The following is a 20,896-nucleotide window of genomic DNA, read 5'->3' as shown; positions in this document are numbered from 1 at the left end:
AAGATGGGTTAGAAAACCATATAGAAAAATTTTGAATAAGTATTTGACAGTTGCTGATATAATACTTTGAGCATGAGGCAATTTTCATAGCAATTTTGTGTTTGACATTTCATGTGATTAAAAATTTGTCGATAAGTATAATAATATATTAGATTAATTATTAATTTTTATTTATTTCCTTAGAAAAGGCAATAAGAGGTCCATTTAATTTTCCTAAGAAAAATTTAAAATATTTCTTGTAATTTTCTAGTAAGTCTGTAATAGTAATAGGATTTTATTTAAAGGATTTATAGTTTTTATTTGGGTGATTGTAAATTAATAGTAATATTTTATTTAATTTTGTTGTGTTAGATTATTGTATGGAGTTTATTTATAATGTTATACAGTGTATGGAGTGTTTAGATTATTTTATGGAGTGTATAAACAATTTCATGAAGTGTTTATGGAATATATAGACAATTTTATGGAGTGTTTATGCAAGTATTATGTATATTGATTATGCCCAATTTTAAGTAGAAGTCATACCAAATTTTATACAAGTATTATATATATAGATTATACTCAATTTTAAGTAGAGGTTATGCTCAATCTTATACACGTATTATATATATAAGTTATGCCCAATTTTATGTAAAATATATGCATAATTTTATATACATTTTATTCGATATATATTTTTTGAAAAGTTTTAAATGTATGTTAAAACTCGAGCTCCGTTCGAACTCGTTGGGCTCAAACTCGATAACAATTTTAGGCTCAAGACGAGACTCAACTCAAACTTGAACATAAGTAAGTTCGGGCTCAAACTCGGACATAAGCAAGTTCGGGCTCATCTCGGCCCGATACCACCCCTAGCTACCCGCAACAATTATAACCAAAGGCAACCAGTGTGGATCAGTCTTTTGTATTCACAGGCCTAGACTTGGACATTCTACAGAATTCATAATCTTCCGTTTCCGACTACAAATGCTTACAAAGAATTTACAAAAATATCAGAGATAGTAAGTTATGAAAAAAAAACAAAAAAATGAGTTCAGAGATTGCGAAATGGAGAAAATCGACGGGTAAACTGATCATGCAGACCTGTTTCCATTACGATTCCGGCGTTTACAGAATAATAATATTAACGCACACCTTTCATCTCGATAACTAACACAAGACATCTCTAAATACAAAAACATATTTACTCAGTGATTACATCTACGATCTTACATCTTTTAGTGCTCCACCCTTTTCAAGCTCGCTGACCAAGTCTCTCAGCAGTGGAACTTTCATTGCCAATGTCCGGTACAATCTCGAGTATCGGGCTCGAGTCCCATCAGCAGTTCTTGCCATTGCCAACAAACTTATTGCTTCAGGCAGTTGATCAAACACCTGCTTCATCTCCTCCAATGACATCTCAGCAAGGACCGACGGCCTTGGAACAACTCTGATGATTTCACCGCCTTTTGGTTCTTGAACCCTTGCATCTGCTTTGACAACCAGCTCAGATTGGGAGTTGGCTCCACATTTGATGATAAACGGTGATGTCGAACCAGTGTTGAACTGTAACACATTCCACTGTGACACAATCGTCTCCTGCCCACAAGCCAAATCAGAAGAGGCCGATGATAGTTGAGCCTCCCCAGATTGGTCATCCTTTTCAGGAACGGACTGCACAACAAATAGCAGATGATGAACAGAAAAAAAAAAAAAATTCCTCCCAACTTTTTGTGTAGTTCCTAATTTGAAGGTTGTGGTGTTCCACCTCCACATAATGACCAGCAACTAGAGCAACTTTGAAATGAAAGACATTCATCTCCAGTAAAGGAAATAAACAGGTAACATATCCAAATGGTAGTGACCTCAAACATGCCAACAATATCACCCCAACTCTCTAAGAGGAGGCCAATGCAAAAAGAAGGGTTTTTTTTCTTTTTAAATAGAAAAAGCAGATGTAAGCAAGAAGATGACTGCACAAAGGTCAGATATTCACTCAGACACAACGATTTGAAATTCAACCTCAGGAGGGCTAAGTGCTAGTTCCCCAAAGTTTCTATGCATAAAGGGATTGATTTTCATACCTGTACTGCTGTCCTGGCATCAGCAATCAGTCTTTGAGCACACGGATGATCAATATCAAGAAGTGAAGGCATTCTTCCAGAGAGTTCATCTAGAGAAGCAAGTAAGGCTTTCTTCTTGCTTTTGGACAGAAAGTTTTGAGAAGCTTGTCTTGATATATCCTATACAAACAGTGAAGAACATGTTTCTATCTTATATTCAAACTTCAATCACAAAGTAAAACAGATTTATAACTATAAGCAGATTCACAACTATTATTTCTTTGTAGCAAACCAAACCTTGACTTGCTTCAAGATGCCATCAAGAGATATCAATGATGCTAATCGTGCATCTTCAGATGCAGTAGATGGATTTTGGATAGGTGAACCACCTTGTTCTTTTGTCAACAAGGCTATATCACTCCGCATTTGTTGCAGAATCTTGAAAAAAAAACAAAAAGTACCAGATTACTCCCACCACCAGAATTAAAAAAACAATAAAACAATAAGATTACAGTTCATAGATCAAGCGACAACAGTGAGAAGCACATGAATTAAAACATTGAATGGAGTTCATTATAGTCACTGATGATATGTGACTGTTGTAGAAGTCTATGAACAAACGTTGCTTATACAATGAGAAGCAAAAGATTTTCAAGAACCCAATCTCACGAACTTGTTCAGAGGTCGGTTAATTCTATTACATGAAACAGTGAATCTATTCATGTTAGAAAAAAAAAAGACAAGTTACATAATGACAGTAGAAAAGAATTAAAGAATTAAGCCACCTGCAAACTCCATCACACAGTTTCAAGAGCAGAGTAAACAAAACAAGTTTTTTTTTTTTTTGAAAAAGATGTATTAATAAAACGAGAGAAATTACAAAATTTGGGGGAGCATGTCCCTTACAACCAGCGATTGTAGGGTGTAAAAAAAAAAAAAAGAGCAGAGTAAAAAAAGAAAGACATGCACTCTACATTTAATAGCTTGTATTTTACAGCCACTAGAGAACTTTTTTGTCTACAATGTACATGTTCACCTAGACATTTCAAGACCATCAAGTCTGATGTACGACCAATTATAAAACATGGAAACAGGAACATGGAACATATGGCCCCAATAGAAAGACAAATCAGTACCTTCCTTCTCTTGTGGTCAACTGATTCAAGTGCAGAACGCAACTTATGCACTTGAGCCAAGTCCTCTGCCTCCTCTGTTGCCAAGGTACCAGCAATATCCTGCAAGGAGACACCAATTTGAACTATTAATTGGCATAAATTGCCTTATGGGAAACACTGGAGAAAGGTGAAATCTACCTTCAGATGTTGTAATTGAGAAGTATAAACCCTCTTGGAATATTCAGACAGAAGCTGCCCTAAAGCATCGGTATTGGGTGGCATGGCAGCACCAAGACCAGCCATCCACCCATCCATTATTGCAGTTGAAAGGAGATCCAACTGTCCAGAGGCACCACCAATCCCATCACCACCAGTAACAGAGAGAAATTCAAAGTTCTCTGCAAGCCAGGATCGGATTTGTCTTTGCAGCTCTCCAGCAGGAGTGTGAACAAACAGAGCAGCAAGAGCCTTGTTTCCTACAGAGAAACTCTTGGCTTCTTCAGTAACTTCCCTCAGCTTCCCCCCAGTCACATGCTGCTTCCATGTCTCCTGTCCAGTAGGAACCACACATATACTAATTATCAGAACACAAACTTTTTTGTTTAAATGAAATAGAAGAACTCAATTAACAAAAACAGTTACAAAGTTTCTGCTCTGGGTGTCAGCCCCTCGTCACCAATCATATAATTTCAGACCACTTAAATCCTTATGGATCATCATTAGATTGCAATATTTGATTCATGGTGAACAGGTGAACCTCATGTCTTAACCAGAGATCGGTAAGGCTCATTGTTTATTTTGGACAACAGAAAAACATGGTCTAGTGCTGAATCTCAATATCAGAAAGCCTCCAATCCTTGGTTATTTCATGGAAGACCAAACCAAAGTAAACGAAGTGGAAAAGAGATAGGTCTTGTAAACAAGCATGCAGGAACAATGGAAACGGAAGTAGGTAGACAGCAATAAGTATGCAAATGAAAATTAAGGTAGCATTTCTACCTCCTCAATCCCCCGAAGCTTCAAAACAATGGATGAAAACTTGGACTTCTTCTCTTGTTTAATGTTCACTTTAAATCCATGAATGTGGTCATCACCGAGAGCATTCCTCCATGAGGGATCATACCTCACCGGTGACCTGCCGGGACTATTGCCCCTACTGGAGCTTCTACTCCGACCATTATTAGCCTTCTCTAGAAAACGTTCGACTGGAGATACCTACAAGCACAGGTAATAGATAAAAACATGACTGACCATCTCCCCTTCGTTAACTAAAATAAGAAGAAATTATCACAAGCAACCCATTATGATAGGAAAAAAACCACAAAGGTTTATTACATTCAAGATTTCATGCATGATCAGATCAGAGGCAATGGGCCCATAGACTGCTTAACCCATCAAAATATAGGAACAGGAAATGAAAAGGAAAAAAAAACTTCAGTTTCCACCCCTCTTCAGATTGGTTCTCTTTGAAATTAATTAAAATGTTATTCAGAAGAACATAAACTCAATAAACAGAGGAAGCAAGTGAAGTTTCATTACCTTAATTGATTGAAGTTCTGGCGATCTAGCAAACAAAGATCTAATATATAAAATTCGAACACGAGAAACAAGCATTGTATCCATTACCCTCCGTGGTTCCATTTTACAGATAAATGTAAAAACAGCATTTCTAATTTCAGCAAGTATTTCATGCTCTCTTGCAGCTCCTGCTTTAATTACTGCAGCCAATACCTGCAATAAATTCAATCCATTTATTTTCAAAGAAATAATATTACTAGACGAGAAGTAAATAATCTCCTTTCACGTCAACACAGGCAAGAGCATCCATAGTTTCTAGAACTAAAAAGAGTACTAAACATAAGTGTTCACTTTAATAAGAAAAATAGAGGAAACCATGACAAGCCTACTCCAATCACAACTCATACTAACTACAGTGAACTGTATGCCTGATAAAATAGCTGCATCAAACAACTCAGAGGTTCTTAACTCAAATATGATTCTTTCTTTAGAAATTTGAAAACTTTCTAGACTCTCTATTTGTATCTAGTTCTAAAGATTGGAAAGAGAAACTCTGATCTTGTTGCTCTTAGTATACAGGTTCTAAAAGCAATTGACTTTTAACATCCATCAATAGTGCTAAAATGTTCACTAGGCCATTTCTGAAATCCAGCAAGGCTCCTGAACTTCAGCAATTAAGTAATTGTTCCACATATCATCAATGCATTCTGCGTTAGGTTCAGGCAAGTTGTAGACGCATGTTTAAGCATATCAGCAGTCTGTGAAAAATATGCATTATATACAAAAGTGGTATTGAAGAACAAATATAGGAGAGTTTGACATGAGCCTCACTAAGCAGTAACTAATATAGCAGAATCTTATAGGAGTCTCATGGGATGATGTCTCACAGAAGTGTTATAGTTAAAAGGCGTTTTAGTTATTTTAGTCCTCTATTTAGGTTCTGTTGTTTAATTATGCAAGGACTTAGATTTAAGAGTCAAACTTTGGGTGTAACCGAGACAAGAGTAGTTTAATTATAATTGGATTCTACTTTTTTATAGTGATTTTTTTTTAGTAAAGGAATCTACTTGTTTCCTCTATTATAGAGGTTCATTGTACTCAAATTATAACAAATTAGTGAAGTATTTCTCTTTTCCAGAATTTAACACGCTATCAAGCGAATTTTATAAGTTGAGTCGGTCAACCTACAGAGATAATGCGATCCTTTTTTTATTTAACTCCTCTAGTAGTTTAGGTTCGTATTCCACCTTTTTCTTCCTTTCTTGTCCCAATACCGTTGTTTCCTTGGTGTTAGTACCTCCATACAAAACTTTTCATATTTCAAATTATATATTAACAGAAATATCTTTGAATTTATTTTCCAACTCAAAAAGAATTTTGATATTTGGAGTTTCCTACAAAGAAAAATTGATATTTGAAACAGCAAAAGTCAAACAACAAGAGAAGTTTGAACAGCAGCAAAAAACTTCAATTTTTTAAACGTTTTATGCCATCAAGAATGAGACTTTATATGGATAATTATACGTCAAAATAAATATGTGTAAGTATGTTTTCTAACCTATCAAACCAATTCTCAATCTGAGTTTTCTACAGGAAGATATCAATGTCATAAGAGTCCATGGTCATGCTGGCCAAAGAAGAAAGAGTACTCGGTTCGGCCAGATTACAGAGTCTGAAATCTATCAAATTCTTTTCTCAAAAGAAGTATATTTCATGAAGAAATGTTATACTTGAAAGAAAATATCGAAGTCCAAAAGGAACAACTTTCATGTCAATCAGATCTATGTGTAAGGAGATATTCTCATTAGAGTTAGCAAGGGTCATGCTACAAAACGAAAAAAATCAAGTCGATCATAACAGATTCAAGAATGAAGCTTTTTATGTCAAATTGGGTATCAAACAAAATTTTTTTGAGTCTAATTTCTGGAGCAACGAACCATTTGTGATTCAGAGCTATATTTTGTGAGATCTCGATATAAGAAGTACCAAAGGTCAATTTTGCCAAAAATCTTTCATTTTCCTGTTCTCTCCTATTACCTCTCCATGTATTGACGTGAATTGAGTTTCCTTTTCTCCTAGAGTCTCAATTTTTTAGACAAATTTCTCTTCTAATCATAGAGTTTTGGTCAGACTTAATCACTTCATAATGTGCTCGTTCAAGGTATGCGATATCCTGCTTGAATGTTGATTTCAATTTTTTGCGTTGTTGTTACTTAGTTGTGTATCTTCCGCGTCGTCATCTCCAAAAATTATCTTCACCTTAAGAAAGTTTCTTTAAGGTCATACTTGGTCAAGTTGATTTCTTAATTTATTTTTACAGTTCTACCGTCACAATCTCCCCTATTTTTTCTTTTAAAAAAAGGTCACATTCTAGATTCGTTTGGAAGTATGAGTATCACATAGTCACCTCCTTTCAATTAAGGTTATTCTTCTTTGGTACTTCTTCAATTTATCATCTTCTATTTTCATCACTTCTTTTTTTTTTTATGAAAGGTGATTTTATTAAGAGAACCAAAAAAAGGAGGAGCTAACTCCTAACAGCAAGAGATTGCAAGGAAGCTACCTTCTTGGCTAAAACATCAGGCACAGAATTTACTAATCTCGGGATGAGAGACCAAAAACAATCAAATAAGTTGACAAATTCCATAATTTCATAAAAAATGGCGCCACGAAGGCACTGAGGAATGCTCACACCAGCCTATCACTACCTTAGAATCTCCCTTGATTAGAATGGGTCCGGTGCAGTAATTGCGGAAAACACATAGCCCATTAAGCAAGCTATGGAGATCAGTCATCGTGGAATCCGCAATACCAAGAGGGCCAGAAAAGGAGACAATCTGGTTCCCAAGAGAGTCACGAATCACTCTACCAAAACCAGCTAAGCCAGGGTTGCCGAAAGAGGATCCATCAAAGTTTAATTTAAGGACACCAACAAGCAGCAGGGTCCACTCAAAATTAACTGGGGGCTTCGAAGAAGTGTGAAGTTGGGCAAGACATCTCCAATTGTCTCTGATGGAAGATCCTGAAAAGGGGGAGAAGGTTTTTCGAGAGTATGCCTAACATCCACCTTGAATTAAGTTTTTTTATTCTTCACACAAGAGGTGTTTTTCGTTTGAACTACCCATAAAATGTTAGATTCTTAGTTGTACCCTAAAATTGGACCATTTTTCTGCCTTTGAAATTGAGTGAAGTGTGTTTCAGACTACGACCTTTTTTACTGGTGTATGGAACTTTGTCGTATGGCTAGGAGTGATTTTCTTTTCCCATATTGTGTTTTGTCCAAGTTGGGTCTTTGTGTCCTTTTCATCCCAACTTGAGGGGGAGAAGAAAATGAAAGAAGTATTTTATTCCTTATGTCATGGTAATTTTATTGTGACCAAGATATTCAAGAAATGGGGGAGAACAAAATATGAAAAATTTGCATCTATGAAGAATTTTTTCAGCAAAAGAAGATTAAAGACCAAAAACCTTTTTCCTTACAAGTAGAAGTTATAAACTCCAACTTGAAGGGGAGAGTTGAAGAGCAGGTATGGGAGTCTTACATGATTCTCACAGAAAGAAGTCTCACAAAGCAGTAACTAATATAGTAGAATCTTACAAGAGTCTCATGGGAGGATGTCTCACAAAAGTGTTATAATTAAAAGAAGTTTTAGTTATTTTAGTCTTCTATTTATATTCAGTTGTTTAATTATGTTAGGACTTATCTCTAAATGTCAAACTTTGGGCATAACGGGACAATGGTTGTTTAATTGTAATTGGATTTTATTTGTTTCCTCTATTATAAGTAGAGGTTCATTGTACTCAAATTACAACAAGCCAGTGAAGTATTTCTCTTTTCCAGAAATTCAACAAGTGGTTAAAACCACACTTAGTAAATGAACGATTTATCTTTGACTATATATAAGGCATCAGTTAGCCTGTATATTGTACCAAAGACTAATTCCAAAGATGGCCAACATTTTCAGCTTAATTACTTTCATATCTGTATATATTTCTCATCCCAGTACAGTCAAATTTATCTCACTCAATTGGAATGATGAGACTGGAAGAAAATTTTGAGTTGACTATACCAAACTTTTCCTTTACCACCGAAAGAATTATCAAAGGATTAAAGAAAAACATTGAATAAGCAAATACCTTATACAGAGTCATTCAAAGGATAAAACGGTCCCACCTCACAAATCTACGTTCACAATAAAATAAACTAAATCTAGAACAACAACAAAAAGCATATAATAAATAATGCAGTCAAGAACTGACCAGCATCAAAAGCTTGTTTGCTCCATCAGCCACAGTAGCAAGACTTTCATACTGATCAGGATCAAAGTCCATCAGTGCAGCTGTCAAATATTCTCCAGCAGGGGTAGATTTCGCTTTCTCCCCACCTGATTTTACAATAGCGTTGGTAGAGTTCTCATTCTGGTCAGGAGGTGATGCCACAGGAACAACATCAAGAGGGCTTCCTTTCACACTTTCACTCCTGCAAGCACAATAAAAACAAAGAACTTAAAAGTTACCAATGAAGAACATATACAAAAAAATCCATAATCAACGTTCAGTCCTTTATACCTGTCTAGCTCTTGAGACTGAAGATTCACCAGTCCTATAGCAGATGGGCTTGATACCTACTCAAATTGTAATACACAAAAAATGTGATTTCAGCACCACTAATAGCGAAGAATAAAGAAGTTGCAGAACAAGTATAGCTCTAAAGGATTAGCAGTTGCACAAGTTCTCTTTGAGGGCTCCAAAAAGAAAATGAACTAAAACGGCACCTTTGGAGAACCAGCTAGGGAAGCTTTCTCAGTCAATCTGTCAAAAAGCTTCTCATTTTCTTCATGAAGTCTCTGAGGAAATAGCAATTCCAATATGTTATGGTCCAAAAGATGAAAAAGCAAAAACATTGGAGTACAAAAACCTCAAAATGAAAATATAAAGCAACCCCACAAGGATTAGTAACATGCAAAGACACAATTAGAAACAATTAACTCATCTTCTTTCCACATGCGCAAAACAGGTAGGATTGTAGAATTGCATTTCCTCTTAAAAAGAATCAACACATACACACTGAGCATAACTAATGACTTAGCCATTAAAGGCATCTGCCAAGTATTTTACCAAAAGAACTGAACAATGCCAAGCCTTTATCATCCTCCTCCAAACCTTATATTATCTTCACCATTCATTGAGAATGACTAATACTAAGGACAACAAGTTTTCTAGGCATCCTCAAAGCAGATTATGCAGTGATGATCATCATCTCCGTGGCCCCTCAAGGTAAAAAAACCAGTGGAAATCAAGGTTTTGAACAAAGTCCACGAAGAAAAAGAAAAACAGCTACAGCCTCAGCATTTGGCAGCTACATTCAAAGAAAGTAGTGACCTCTGCCATTGTCAAGAGTAGGTACAATTCCGTTCAATGTATAAAACAAATTGGCTAAAATGAATTAATTGCTTACCCTTTACCATCCTGCAAAAGATTAAGAGAGCTTTTTTTGCTTCTTCTGTTTGATATTTTGCCCCGCCTTTTTCTTCTCATTAGACTCAATTCTGTTAGGATCTTTAGTATTTTACATTACTGTAAGGGGTAGAATTAGCATCTAATCTAGGGCACGTATGCAAACATCCATTAGATGGGAACGATGAGGTATTTTGGGAATATTTTACATTATAGTTAAGGTTGGGATTGGTAAGAGAATGCAGGTGTATTTTGGGAATATTTTATACTGTAGCTAGGGTTAGGGTTTGTAGGGGGCTTCAGCCTATGTGAGCCCCACTACTAAAGCATTATTCAATACAGCATAACATGAGTAAGGAGGCAGGCAAGTGTTTTATTTTTTTTATGTTTCCACTAAGCATGCCAAGCATCTAATCCTAACCTAGCACTTTCAATTTTTCTCTCTTTTCTCCTAGGCTCTCTCTTTAGCCTAGGGCGAATCTCAAGCTCTTTGAGAGAGTTTCCAAACAAACAAATTCAATTGATACTTCTCTCAAAAGGATAAATAAAAATCAATCCACTAAGTGTATTAAAAGAAAATTACAAGCATCTCAAAACACTGTTTTATTATGTTTAGTGTGAAACTAAAAAATAAAAAATGCAAACAGTTTCTATCAGAGTCATGCATTAGTACATTGATACATGGGTGATTACACAGGCATCTCAAAATCAAAGAGTGGAGAATTCCATCCTACTCATGAAACAATGAAAATTGTAAAAGATATGGCTGACATATAAGATAAGAAATACCTCAATAAGAGCATCTCGTTTTGCAAGTTCTTCTTCAAGCTTCTTCGTAACCAATGAAGAATCCCTGCTATCTGCTGTTGCTGTCGGAGTTGATAGTACCCCATTAGACCCAGACTCAGAGCCAATAGTTGACCTTGTATCACTAGAATGGAGGACTTCATTGAGTTGAAGTTCAACACTCTTAATTTTCGCCTATGTCAAAACAATAACGAGTCCAATATAATCAAAATAAGGCAGCAATTTATATGAGGAAAAAGAGAAAGGACCTAGATAATTCATAAATATATCATGTCCTTTAGGCTAACTTGCGAAGAATCTTCATTGCCCATGGAAGACAAGACCGTATAAGAACTCAAAATGAATTATGAATAGTCTCAGGACCCACAAGAAAGCACAGCAACAACAAACCCATCAGACCTGAGACCAGAATAATGTACAATTCACACAAACTTAAGTTTTACCTGAAGAGCCTGGATGATCAAATCTCGTTCCTGTATCTGCAGTTTCTGATCTTGTTCCAATTTCAAAAGATGAGCAACTTGATTTCTAAGTTGTGCATTTTGCTCTTTCTCCATCTTTTGTTTGTCAGCCAACAATATATTCTCTGACTGCAAAAAACCCAACAAAAACTGAGAAAGAAAATGATGTCTTTAACAGCAAACAGCATGTTGCATCCAACAATAGTAGCCTAGGAATGCCTACCATTACCAATATCCTTTCAATTGCTATTTTCTTTCTTTTTTTGATTTATATCATCATTCTTTAACAAGATGAACCATATAAAAGAGAGAAAAGTTTCCAGATTGGGTAACACCTTCAAACACTAACAATAAAGAGAAAGGACAGAAAGCTCTTAGATGATCCCTGTACCTAATTTTAATCATATCACAGATTGGAAGGCCCATGTATGCTCCTGTGGATTAACAAAGTCTAGGCCAAAACGTACCATATGATAACACTTTACAGTTGAGTATTACAAACAGGAACTGAATTAAACAGTTTACTTAACTACTTCACCCAGGCATGCAAAGACCTTCATGTGAGGCACATATGTTAAACTCTTGCCAGATTTTTATCCTACAAAAATTTAAGAAAAAACAGAATAAATGGATTACGTTAAAAAGACCTTCAAATCAGTTTGCAGTGTGAAAGAAACTTTCCACGCCTTCTGGACTTCACTGAAGAGTAGGACACACTGATCATTGGCATCTTTAAGTGCCTGCTTTAGTCCCAAAATCTCCTGCTTTAGATCATGGATTTCCTTTTCTTTCTCATATAATTCCTTGCGTGAATCATTTGCCTTCAAGACCAACCATGACACATATTAAAGAAACATCCATACTTTCCAACCCAATTTTAGCCTAATTTAAGCAATGTGAGAAGCATTCACCACATCTCTCCACTTTTTAATTGTATCCCGGTTTCCAAGACTAAGTTCAGCATTTCGTGCTCGAGACGCAAAGTTGAGCGAGGACAATGTTTCTTTAACATTTGAAACATTTGGACAGACATGCACAATCAACAAAGTCTTCGCACTACCACCTGCAAAATCAAATAGTCATACAACTTTTTGTGAATGGTACCCATTATCATAGAACTTTTCAACAAAAAGAACAATACTCGTATCAATATTACATTACTAACAATGATAATCTAAATTTACAATATAATTAGAATAATTTGCAAGTAAATCAAGTTCAGATTCTTAATCTCAAAGCAATTCTAGCTATCTTCACATTCGTTTCCAGTCAGAAAGTGAATCAGCACAAGTCAACTCTTTATAGCTTCAATCTCAACCAACCAGATTTAAAGGACATAGCCTCTACCCTCAGCTGCCAGGTAGGCTCCTTTCCCGCATCATACCTGGGCCTCTCGCTGTTCTCCTCAAGGCCAGACAAACTCCTATGGAATCCGGTGCTTGAAAGAATTGAAAGAGATTGTCAACTTGGAAGGGGGACTTCTCTCAAAGGCTGGGTGTCTGACCTCCATCCACTCCTCTATAAGAGCCATCCCATCCTACTACCTCTCATTCCTACATTGTCCAGCGAGTGTGGCTAGAAAATAAAAAAGCTCATGAAGATCAGGAAAGGATCAAAAAGTGGCTTCAAACATCAACTGGTTAAATGGTAAAAGGTGTTAAAGCACAAATAGCAGGGAAGCCTTGGCATAAACCAAGGTGTTGGAAAATCAATAGATGCAGAGACACCATTTGAAAATGTTTGGTGCTGCATAAAATTCGATTAGGTGAGAACAGTTGGTGGTTTGGAGAAGACAACAATGCTCCCCCCTCCAGCAAGAAATTGCTCCAATATTTCCCAAGATCAACTCTTCTTTGCACTTCCAAGTAGGTCAAGACCTCTGTCTGATTCTGGCACAATGTCAGGATTGGCCACCACCCCGATCGAGTAGTTGTTGAAGCAATCAGTGGTGGCAGCAACAACATAAACTGAGATCTAGGATTGCAGAAAGCACTCAGTGATGCTAAAGGTGAAGCCGTGTCGGACCTCATCCATCAACTCAACAGTCTTTACCTCCAAAGAAGCATGGAGGACCTCCTCATCTGGGAGCTTGAAGCTGGCAGGATTTCTCTGTTGTCAACTGTTTTCGACACCTCTCAGGTGATCCCACCGCAGGTGGCAATCTTGCTGCCTGAGCGTGATCCCTATCAGCGCCCCACAAAGTGATGTTTGCTAAAAGGGAAAGTTCTGATGTTGTATAATCTGTGTAAAATTGGAACTCTCCTTTCCAGCCTCACCCACCAACGATGAGTCTATCAACCACATCTTGGTTCTGCGCCCCTGTGCTTGGCATATCTGGATGCAATTCCTCAACCTCTTAGAAATAAACTGTTGCATCCCAAACTCGTAGTCAAGCCTAGTCTCACAAGTCCTCGATTTCTTTCTTCCTAAGCTGGGAAAAATTATTAAGGCATGTGTCACCTACATCCCTTGAATGATATGGCTAGAGAGGAATCAGTGCCGTTTTCAAGGAAAAACTGCACCTCTGTCCTTTTCATACCCAAAGCAACATCAATAACTGGCTTTCCACTCCAAAGGCGTTTTAGCAATTTGAGGCAGGCAATTTCCAAGACAAATGGACGTGGATCACCTCCTTATCAGCCCCGAAGCACACCTGTCTTCAGCATTGGTCCCAATGGAGCAGGCGATGGAGAAGTTTCCAGATCCAGCATTGGAGAGATACTTCTCTCCTTTGCCATGCCTTTAGGTCTGGCAGACCCAAACCTTGCTGAAACTTCAACCCTTGTCCAAGATCTCAAGATTTTCAAAGACATTTCCGTGGCAGCCTAATAGTTGAAGGAGATTCCTAGTTGCCATCAACAGGTGCAGCAAGAAGACCCTGCCCCTTTGGAGATTAAGACCTCATTTCTTTGAAGCTCTTGCTTCAAATGCAATTAATTGGATTCATGTTTTGAAGATCAACCAATGTCTTGGCTGACTCCCTTGCCAGAGCAGGAGTGTCCCCCCAATCACTCATTGTTAGGGACCCCCTCTTTCATGCTCTACAATCTTGTTTGGCCTCTTGGCTCCTTAATAAAATTTGCTCTTTCTCAAAAAAAAAAAAAGGGAAAAATTGTAAGTAAATCAAGTTTACCTGCAGAAGGGATACAAAACACAACTCCACTAAGCACATAGGTGCCAATAGACCTCATTACACCAGATATCTAGAGAATCCAAGCGAATTAATCAGATCAAGACCCTATTTTTTCTTTACTGACAAAAAGATCCTTTTTTGGACCAGAATATTAAGGCTAGATAGATATTTGTTTACCAGATTAGCAAATGAAAGGAGAAAAATTTCGGTACACCACATTTGAGTATGTATTTGAGCTTTTACTTTCACGTAACTAAAGGGTAAGGCTAGTAAGAACCAGTCATGAGTTAATCTCAGTTTATTTTAAATTTTCAAAATTTCATACATACTGCATAAAAAATCCATTCCCCACCTCAAGATTATTCCCAGCCTGTAAAGACTGCCAACTAAAACTAAGTAGAATCAAAAGTAATAAAACATAATCCATGGTCATAAACACAGAATACAACCAACATGGGGATCTGATTGCGATGCATGCAGCACCATATGTATCGTCACAACCACATTGCTACTTAATGAGCACAACTAACATCTTTATTTAGGGATCTGTGGCCAGTCCCATTAATCTCTTACAAAAGTAAAACATCTAGGTTAAGAAAACATGTCTATTAAATAATTTTGAAAAATGTTAACCAAACTAAATAAATAAATAATTACAATACAAATTGTCAACCTACAAAAGGATTCGGTTTGTGAAACATCACGAACATTAATACAGCAACAAAAGAAATTAATAAGATTTCAAGTAATCTGAGGTCCTATCTCTGATATTGTCTTTTGATTTGATCTCCATGCACAAAGTTGCTTGGCCTCGTATTGCAGCAGCGAGTCCTAAGATAGCGGCAAAGTAACAACAAAGATAATTGTTTGCCGTTACTTTCACTAGAAATCCAAAAGAGCTTCAAGCTAATTTGAAGTTTGAGGCATTGGGAGAGATGACGGAGTTACACCAGCATCTAATTGGTGCAAGCTCCATGATGGCTTCAAGGGACTTTTGACAAAGATGTGGTAGGATTTCTACTTACTGCAAGCTTTGTGATAGCTTTAGGGGATTCTGACAGAATTGCAACAAGATTTCTGCTTGTTACAGGTTCTATAAGGATTTTAGAAAAGTTTGAGATTTGGAGGTCCAGTAAATTTCTCCAACACTTTCTCCACTCCAAAAGCCCTCATTTAAGCCTATAAGGAGGCCTCTAATTACAGTGTCATGGGAATGGTTCAATCACCTCACCTTTTTCCCTCCCTTATTTTTTTTCTCTCCCCTTAACTAGCTCCACATGCAAGGAGAGAAAAACACTTGGCAAGACTTTTTCCTCTTCCCATGAGGGTATGATACCTAAGCTCATTTATTTTAAAATAGTGTCACTTCTTTTCTTTAGATGGAGCATTCCAACAACACCACGTATTACTAATATGCCACCTCCTTTGCTTGGGTGGAACTCTCTTACAACGCCATATATCACAATGTGCCACCTCCTTCGCTTAGGTGGCCTTCTCTTTAAATTCAATTTTGATAGTGGCCTATATTGACTTTATTTTGATCGTTAATTGGGCTCAGATATCAACAATCGATCCAAATCTTGGTAAAAAAATTGACTTTGACAATCAACCAACGGTTTGACAAAATCTCTATACCTTGATTGTCAAGAATTTCGAATTTGATCATCGGTCAACTGGTAATCAGGTTCATTCAATCTTGGTTATCGACCGATGTCAATGACCTGGACCTTCGGTAGGAGTTGTATTTTTTTATGATAATTTCTTTGTCTACACAAATAAAGTATCCAATGTGAATTTACAACAATTAAATGTTCTAAGTATACAAAAAAAAACTCTTGGGAACATTTTATCGAAATGTCTATAACTATAAATTCAGAGCAAAGTATAGTCTGATTGCAATCATAAAGGAATAGACTCGGTTGTTAATAAAAGCCATTTTCTCAAAATGTTCATACACAATGTGCTCCTTTTTTGGCTTGATCTGGGACGATTTGCAGTCTAAAGCTGTGCATGAATCAGTATGTACCATTTTCATTTCGTCAATGCAGAATACCCACTTCAAAATTTTCAGAAAGTAAATTAAACATAAAGCGATTAACTGTTAAATGCAGATAGGTTTATTTGTTACCTAAAGAATCAGCAAGCATTTTTGTAAGCCTGGAATTTTCGTAAGGTACAACCTCCTTCTTTGAACTCAAGGAAGCTAATACATCTCCCAATCTATAAAAAAAATAAAAAAAAAGCATTAAAAAAAATAGAGGACGGCAAATAAAAACAAATAGGAGAACAAGGACACCAACATGTGCCTAATCACAGAAAAGGCGAAGAAAAGAAAAAAAATCTCTATTCACCCTTCCTTGCCTTAATGTCAAAAGCACCAATATTGCCAAGTTAATAAACATGACAACTTTAGAGATTACTTACGCAGAAAATGAATTCATCACATGCAGTAAATCGGTTACACGATCACCACTGGCAGTCTCATCAATTAATCCTTCACTTCCAGCCAAGTCCACAAGAGAAAGCTTGCTATATAGGTTCTCGTGAGAGACGGTGTTGCTATAATGGATATGAATTGTAAGGACCCTAAAAGTTCCATACAATCAATATCTAAGAACATTGCTTGATAAGACAATTATTAGATCTCAAACAGAAATAACATACAGAGCCTTTTTTTTTTTCTTTTTGGAAATAATACTGAGTAATACTCATGGACTAAATGTCAGATTTAAGAACATACACATGAGAAACAGTGCATTTCAAACTGTCGATACCCCAATTCTGCAGTACAGATTTTAGTACCCTTGTAAAATCCAAAGGGTTATCAACTTTCTCCTGTACTAGTTCTACAAACAAATCTGGTGGACCCATCCTAGCTTTTGATTGATTATTTCCAGATGGGGAGATCAAATCTCGAACCTATATGCAAGAGCAAAGACAAACCTTTAATGCATTCATCTAAGTACTTTACATGGTTGAAATGAACCAAAAAATTGAGACAAAAAATATCAGCATAAAGACAGAGAGATATAAGTGATAAGACCTGTTCGTTGTAGAGCTCAAATGCAGTGACATAAAAATAAAATCGTGAAGTGGAAGTGCTATCTGAGTTTGACAAATCAAATAGCTCCTCGAAACTCCGTACGTATAATCCACGGTCATGGGTAGAGCCTACCTGAAGAAAGAAAAAGAAACTACAGCAGGTTGAGAGACAGAATAATAGCTATCAGGCTTAGCTAGATACTGTAAGACAGGGTATTTTCCACACAAAACCATGAAATTAAATGTGATCCATGTAATATTGAAAAAGTACTAGGCAGTAAGAGAGAGACCATGGTGTGTGTCTTTCCAGAACGTGATCGTCCATATGCAAATATAGAAACATTATATCCATCCAATGCTGACTGTGCAAATGGTTGAACATTGTTGAAAAGCTCCCCTGCAATATATAAAATTCAGATGTAGGAAACTTACTTTAAGAACATAATAAAAAATCTGGAAATAGCATCCCTATATTCTGCCAACCTTCAAAATGAACACAAACTTCAAAATGACTTTTTCAAAATCAAAGCAGAGCACAATAAAGGCACCTCGATGTTCTCTCACCTTGTCCAACATGAGGCCCATAGACTCGATCAAACTCAAAATCTTTCTTCTGAGCAGTGATAGCATCATCACCAGTCTTTACACGAATAGTGAATTCATCAGGAAACTCAACTACTGATGTGCCCTCATCTTCAAACAATGGCCTTGCACGACAAAACACCTTAATATTGCCTGAAAAGTTCCATCAATTTTTCAAGGATGACATCCAACAATCTGTCATATAAGGTCAAAATATGCATACAACAAAAAAAAATAAAAAATTACCCTTGGCTGTCAACAAGTCATTGAACAACCTTTTCTTCTCATTGATAAGTGGGGAAATTCTGGCCTCAGTTTCAAAAGCAGCCTGATCTGAGACACATACAATTAACAAAACAAGAGTGCTTGTAAGGAAACATATCCTGCCATGCTATAGTAAATTCTTCCACATTATATTAAGCATATCATAATCTTTCTTTTATCCCTAACGACAGAGGGTTGGGCTTCTGGCTCAATGGCCTCATGGGAGGCAGACAAAGGTGGTCTCTAGCGTAAAATTTTGGGTTCAAGTCTCCCTACAGTACAAGGTCCAACAATCAAATAATAATAATAATAATAGTCAAAATAATAAGAAGAAGAATTATAATAACCACATAATAAAAATATTACTTATGAAATGTATAATGCACCTAATTGATTTCAAAACCCAACAAAGTGCTGCAAGCATTCCTCAGTTGAAAACGGAAGCCAAACAAAAATAGTAAGAACATAAAGCCCAAAATTATTTCTAACATGAAATGAAGCAAAACCACTATATAACCATGCATTACCCAGTTTCCTCGCCCTATCTGAAAGAACACCCAAGTAACGCGTAACTCGATCAAGTTTTGCATTAGAGTACTCCTGCAGATCACTAGCTTCCTGTCTCAGCTCCAAGTAGTCTTCTCTTGCAAGCTACAAAGAATAAGAATACAAAATTCATAAATAAACGAAAGAAACTCTCTTTGTGAAAAACAAACAAATATTAAAAGGAGCACCGATACCATGCCATTCAAAATCAAGTTGCTGAGATTATAAATCTTCATACAAACCAATTAATCCATCAATTTAAGAAAAAGGTCAAGATTATCCCATGCCAAAATAGGTTATCCACTGGATCCATATGCTAAAAGAATATCCATCATTTGAGCATCCATCCAAAAGAAACAAATGTGGAGAACTGGGAAGAATAAACAACATATATATATATATATATATATATATATATATATATATAGAGAGAGAGAGAGAGAGAGAGATAGATCATGGTTCATCCTGGATGAGGACCAATGAAGGGACAAGATTGTCCCAACTAATGATGAAAGAAATGGCATTTGGCAGGACTGTTATTGATACATATATCATTCTCTTTATAAATCAATTCTTCATCTGATCATTCCCACCACAACCTCCCTTTGACAGGTATGTTTTAAAGGATATAATTGTGTGTTCTTCTAGTATTATTGTTGCGTTTTAACATGTCTACCGCCTTCAATTTGCAGGCAGATGACGTTCCAAATGATCCTTTCAACCCCTCAGTCAGAGTTTACTGTCTGCATCTTCCGCCACGTAACAGATGGAGCAGCCAGTAATTCATCATACGCACGTACTCTACTTAACCGTTCTTAACATTTTCTTTCATAGTGCCGATCAAAAATTTGCGTTCTTAGAATTCTAAACAGCCAATCCATGCTTAAGCTTCACCATTCACAATCATCACATTCACTTCTCAGCCAATCATTTTTCCGAGCTCCAACCTATTCCTCCCAACATCAAGCAGTTTGACTGCATTCCATTCCCAAACCTGATCCTAGGACGTGTACAGTCCTAGACAATTTCAAATGACCTCATCCACTAAAAAAAAATATAATCATAAGTCACACAACCAACACACAAAAAATAAAATAAAATAAAAAACTTAAAAAGTGATATATTAAATATAGCTTGCAACTATTTCCAGGAAAAACAATCTCTTCGGAAAAACAGTAACACAAAAACGATTTCGACACGTCATATCCCCGTATCACCTGAAGCAATAAAAAAGAGTACAAAAACCACACCTTAACTTGATCCTTCAACCTCTGAATCTTCACTCCAACAGCATGCCTTGAAACCTCCAAGTGCGGCAATGCAGCTGTGGAAATCGAGTAACGCCGAACCACAGTATGAGGCCTTGGATCCTCCCTCTCTACCGACATCCTCGGTTCGAACCCCGGAATTTCCCAGTTCCACCTACGCTGCTCCGCCATTTGTTCCGCCCCTTCCTCTCCACCCAACCCCGTTGCTACGATCAAAACAACCAGACTCCGAAACGATGCAAAAGCTGCAGAGGAGGGGATTTGGAGAAATGAGAAAAGCGCCAGGCGATTTCCACCATAAGCTTCGTGGAGATTTGGGTTTTTTTTTTTTCTGGATTTGGATTTCCACCATAAAAGCTTTTTTTAATTTATTAAATACTTTAATATTACTTTTCACTCCCGCCCTCTTGTCTTAAATCGGAGACACGCTGCTCTGTTGCCTCTCACATATTTCTGAACTCACCTGTCCCAATTCTTCAAACAACAATTTGAACCAGAAAAATCGACCAACGATGCCAGGATGGCATTGCGTAAATTTGCTGTAAATTCATGTCGTAAAGGATTGAGTTTCATGGTTGCTTTGCTTGGTATCGTTTGATCCAATTCCAGTCCGTCAGCTTTTGCTCGTCCTTTCTGGTCCTGGTTTGACGAAAAGAAAGCG

At 36.8% G+C, this 20,896-nt stretch overlaps 1 protein-coding gene across 3 annotated transcripts; it reads right to left on the bottom strand.

The window, feature by feature from the left end:
• Positions 1-922: 922 nt before the first annotated feature.
• On the bottom strand, positions 923-20,579 carry LOC137957766 (kinesin-like protein KIN-14L). 3 transcript variants are annotated; one of them, XM_068805180.1, is made up of 23 exons: positions 20,218-20,579; positions 18,949-19,072; positions 18,404-18,490; positions 18,140-18,310; positions 17,866-17,972; positions 17,577-17,708; positions 17,274-17,452; positions 16,958-17,119; positions 16,662-16,753; positions 12,312-12,463; positions 12,048-12,221; positions 11,383-11,529; positions 10,922-11,113; positions 9,451-9,522; positions 9,245-9,300; positions 8,936-9,155; positions 4,697-4,888; positions 4,157-4,372; positions 3,356-3,706; positions 3,179-3,277; positions 2,340-2,480; positions 2,064-2,222; positions 923-1,653 (listed from the first exon to the last, which is right to left on the bottom strand). In XM_068805180.1, the coding sequence occupies exons 1-23, from the start codon at positions 20,404-20,406 to the stop codon at positions 1,201-1,203; spliced, it is 3,867 nt and encodes a 1,288-aa protein (XP_068661281.1). In that variant the 5' UTR covers positions 20,407-20,579; the 3' UTR covers positions 923-1,200. The 3 variants fall into 3 exon arrangements, with proteins under 3 accessions (XP_068661281.1, XP_068661279.1, XP_068661280.1); XM_068805178.1 differs by having other exon boundaries at positions 3,356-3,703; positions 20,218-20,487; XM_068805179.1 differs by having other exon boundaries at positions 4,784-4,888; positions 20,218-20,487.
• Between the last annotated feature and the right edge of the window lie 317 nt (positions 20,580-20,896).

The sequence above is a fragment of the Aristolochia californica genome, unplaced genomic scaffold, assembly GCF_029961685.1.
Source record: "Aristolochia californica isolate CCGP_79_NKW_82.1479 unplaced genomic scaffold, dmAriCali1.0.hap1 SCAF_229, whole genome shotgun sequence".
Classification (NCBI taxonomy): domain Eukaryota; kingdom Viridiplantae; phylum Streptophyta; class Magnoliopsida; order Piperales; family Aristolochiaceae; genus Aristolochia; species Aristolochia californica.
The sequence above is the reverse complement of the archived record's forward strand: the minus strand, read 5'-3'. Positions and strand labels throughout refer to the sequence as shown.

Bases quoted from the DNA above. Each gene is read 5' to 3' on its own strand.
- LOC137957766 (XM_068805180.1), bottom strand. From the start codon at position 20,406: ATGGCGGAGCAGCGTAGGTGGAACTGGGAAATTCCGGGGTTCGAACCG. The intron at 12,464-16,661 runs GTAACAAATAAA...TTGATTTTGCAG, and splicing joins AATGCTTGCTGATTCTTTAG to GTGGTAGTGCGAAGACTTTG. The intron at 4,889-8,935 runs GTCAGTTCTTGA...AATTTATTGCAG, and splicing joins CAAACAAGCTTTTGATGCTG to GTATTGGCTGCAGTAATTAA.